This window comes from Pteropus vampyrus, unplaced genomic scaffold (genome assembly GCF_000151845.1).
Source record: "Pteropus vampyrus isolate Shadow unplaced genomic scaffold, Pvam_2.0 Scaffold73, whole genome shotgun sequence".
Classification (NCBI taxonomy): domain Eukaryota; kingdom Metazoa; phylum Chordata; class Mammalia; order Chiroptera; family Pteropodidae; genus Pteropus; species Pteropus vampyrus.
Window position 1 is genome coordinate 5,789,887 of NW_011888854.1, and position 1,911 is coordinate 5,791,797.

The 1,911-nt window shown below is 33.4% G+C and overlaps 1 protein-coding gene across 5 annotated transcripts in view; it reads right to left on the reverse strand.

The window, feature by feature from the left end:
* The window catches only part of INTU (inturned planar cell polarity protein), a 58,591-nt gene that overhangs the window by 37,011 nt on the left and 19,669 nt on the right, over nucleotides 1–1,911 (reverse strand). For all 5 annotated transcript variants that reach the window (XM_011362132.2, XM_011362134.2, XM_023531816.1 and 2 more), the window contains one exon: nucleotides 817–902. In XM_011362132.2, coding sequence (XP_011360434.1) covers nucleotides 817–902 — 86 coding nt within the window. The remainder of the gene's footprint in view (nucleotides 1–816; nucleotides 903–1,911) is intronic.

Consider the following 1,911-nt stretch of genomic DNA (forward strand, 5'->3'; position numbering starts at 1 on the left):
AACATAGAGAAATCTTATTTCTTAGAGAACAAGGAATTTCATCATGGCTCCTATTATTTCAGAATCTCAAATCGATGCAGATAAAATCCTGAGTCTGTTCATCCTGATCAATCCATAAACTACTTCACCCTTTCACTGCCTGATGGAATCTCTTAGATCTCTGAATCATCTCATCCTCCCTACACCTCAAAAGAGAGGGAGTTAATTCCTGATGCTAACAAGAGTAGAACATTCATAAATAGGAAGTTTGGCACTTTCACAATACATCTAATTACCTAAAAATGTCATCTCTGATACAAAATATCAGTGTTTAGAGTATCACAATAACTTACGGAAGAGATTTACTTTTACCAGCAAGGAATGAAAAAATAACTAAGTAGCTCAGGAGTAACTAGATAACAGAAAAATCAAGAAAGTATAATTAGTTTTAAAAATAAATAAAACCACATAAAATAACTTTATAGCAATAATGATTTTAATAAATCAGAGAATAAAAAGTTACATGACTGTTTAAAATGACTTTTTAGAAACTAGATTTTCATCAGCACAAATGGTAGTTACAATGGCAAGTTGATCATTACATATGTTTTTATTACTGTTCTTGTTCCTGCCTTACTTAGGATGAGTTTTATTAGTACATCTCTTTTTTGAACACTCTCCCAAAACTAAAAATGTTAAGATCTAAAATGTTTTAAATATCTAAGTGTGTATGCATAACTCACTCATTATACATAATTTCCAGAATCTTAAAAAAAAAATAGCACAAGTTGCACTCATTTTGTGTAATTCGTCATAAAACCCAAAGAATGTCCGTACCTGCATAGGTCCAGGAATGCAAGACAGAACTCTCTCTATGTTCTCAGAGGTCACATCAACATCGTTCACAGCAACAAGAACATCACCTGAACACAGAATAACAATAAGAGATAGTTGTATGAATACCTAAAGCCCCAAAAGATATAGAATTGGAACATAAAAGGTATTCTGACCTCTTCAAAATACAGTGGAAAATATGGTACAGGCATATTGTCCACGGTTATGAGCGCATTAGTGGCAGAGGTGTTTCCCCACCCCACTCCTTCTTAAGCTCTGGCGCAGCCTAGCATTGCACCATACGAAATACAACCTCGGAATATTTAAAGAGATGAATATTCTCACTTTTTATACAACTGGGAGAATTTTGTAAACCCAAAGGACAAATGGAAAATTTGTAGCATAAACCAACTATTGCACTTAACAAAATTGAATCCAACCACTTAGACCCAGTAAAAAAGTTCAGCTGAAATTTTAATTAAATCCATGTGGTACATCATAACTCATTATGGTGTGGTATTCAGTTATCGATCTGTCTACACACAGCTCTTTGTTTCAAAGCTCCCACCATATAAAAATCCATAGTATGTTTTGGTAAAAATCCCATTTGCCATAGTTTTTCTTTAAATGTATGTGTTTGTCAAATTTAGTGGCTTTAATAAAGATCAATGTTAAAATGGAAATATTCTCTCACAGCATTATCAACAGTAATGCCAAAGCTCCAGCAAGCTATATCAACAGGAATATATGCATACCAAAGATATTTTTATCCTCATTTCTAAATATATATCATCAGGAAACTGATCAAATAATTCATGCTCACCCATTCATTAATTCATCTAACAAATACTTATTACCTACTGTGTGCCAGGTACTGTTCTAAGCATTGCAGATAGAGGATTAAACAAAACAGACAAAAATCTCTACCCACATGGAGCTAAATACTCTTTGGAGAAGATAGATAAGAAACATGTGTATATATAAAATGTTGATAGACAGCTCTCCATCGGTCTCTCATATTTCCGTACATCTTGCTACACCAAGGAACTGAAAGACTTTGTTCAAGATTATCTTTTCAAGGACAGTATCTGTATCGCA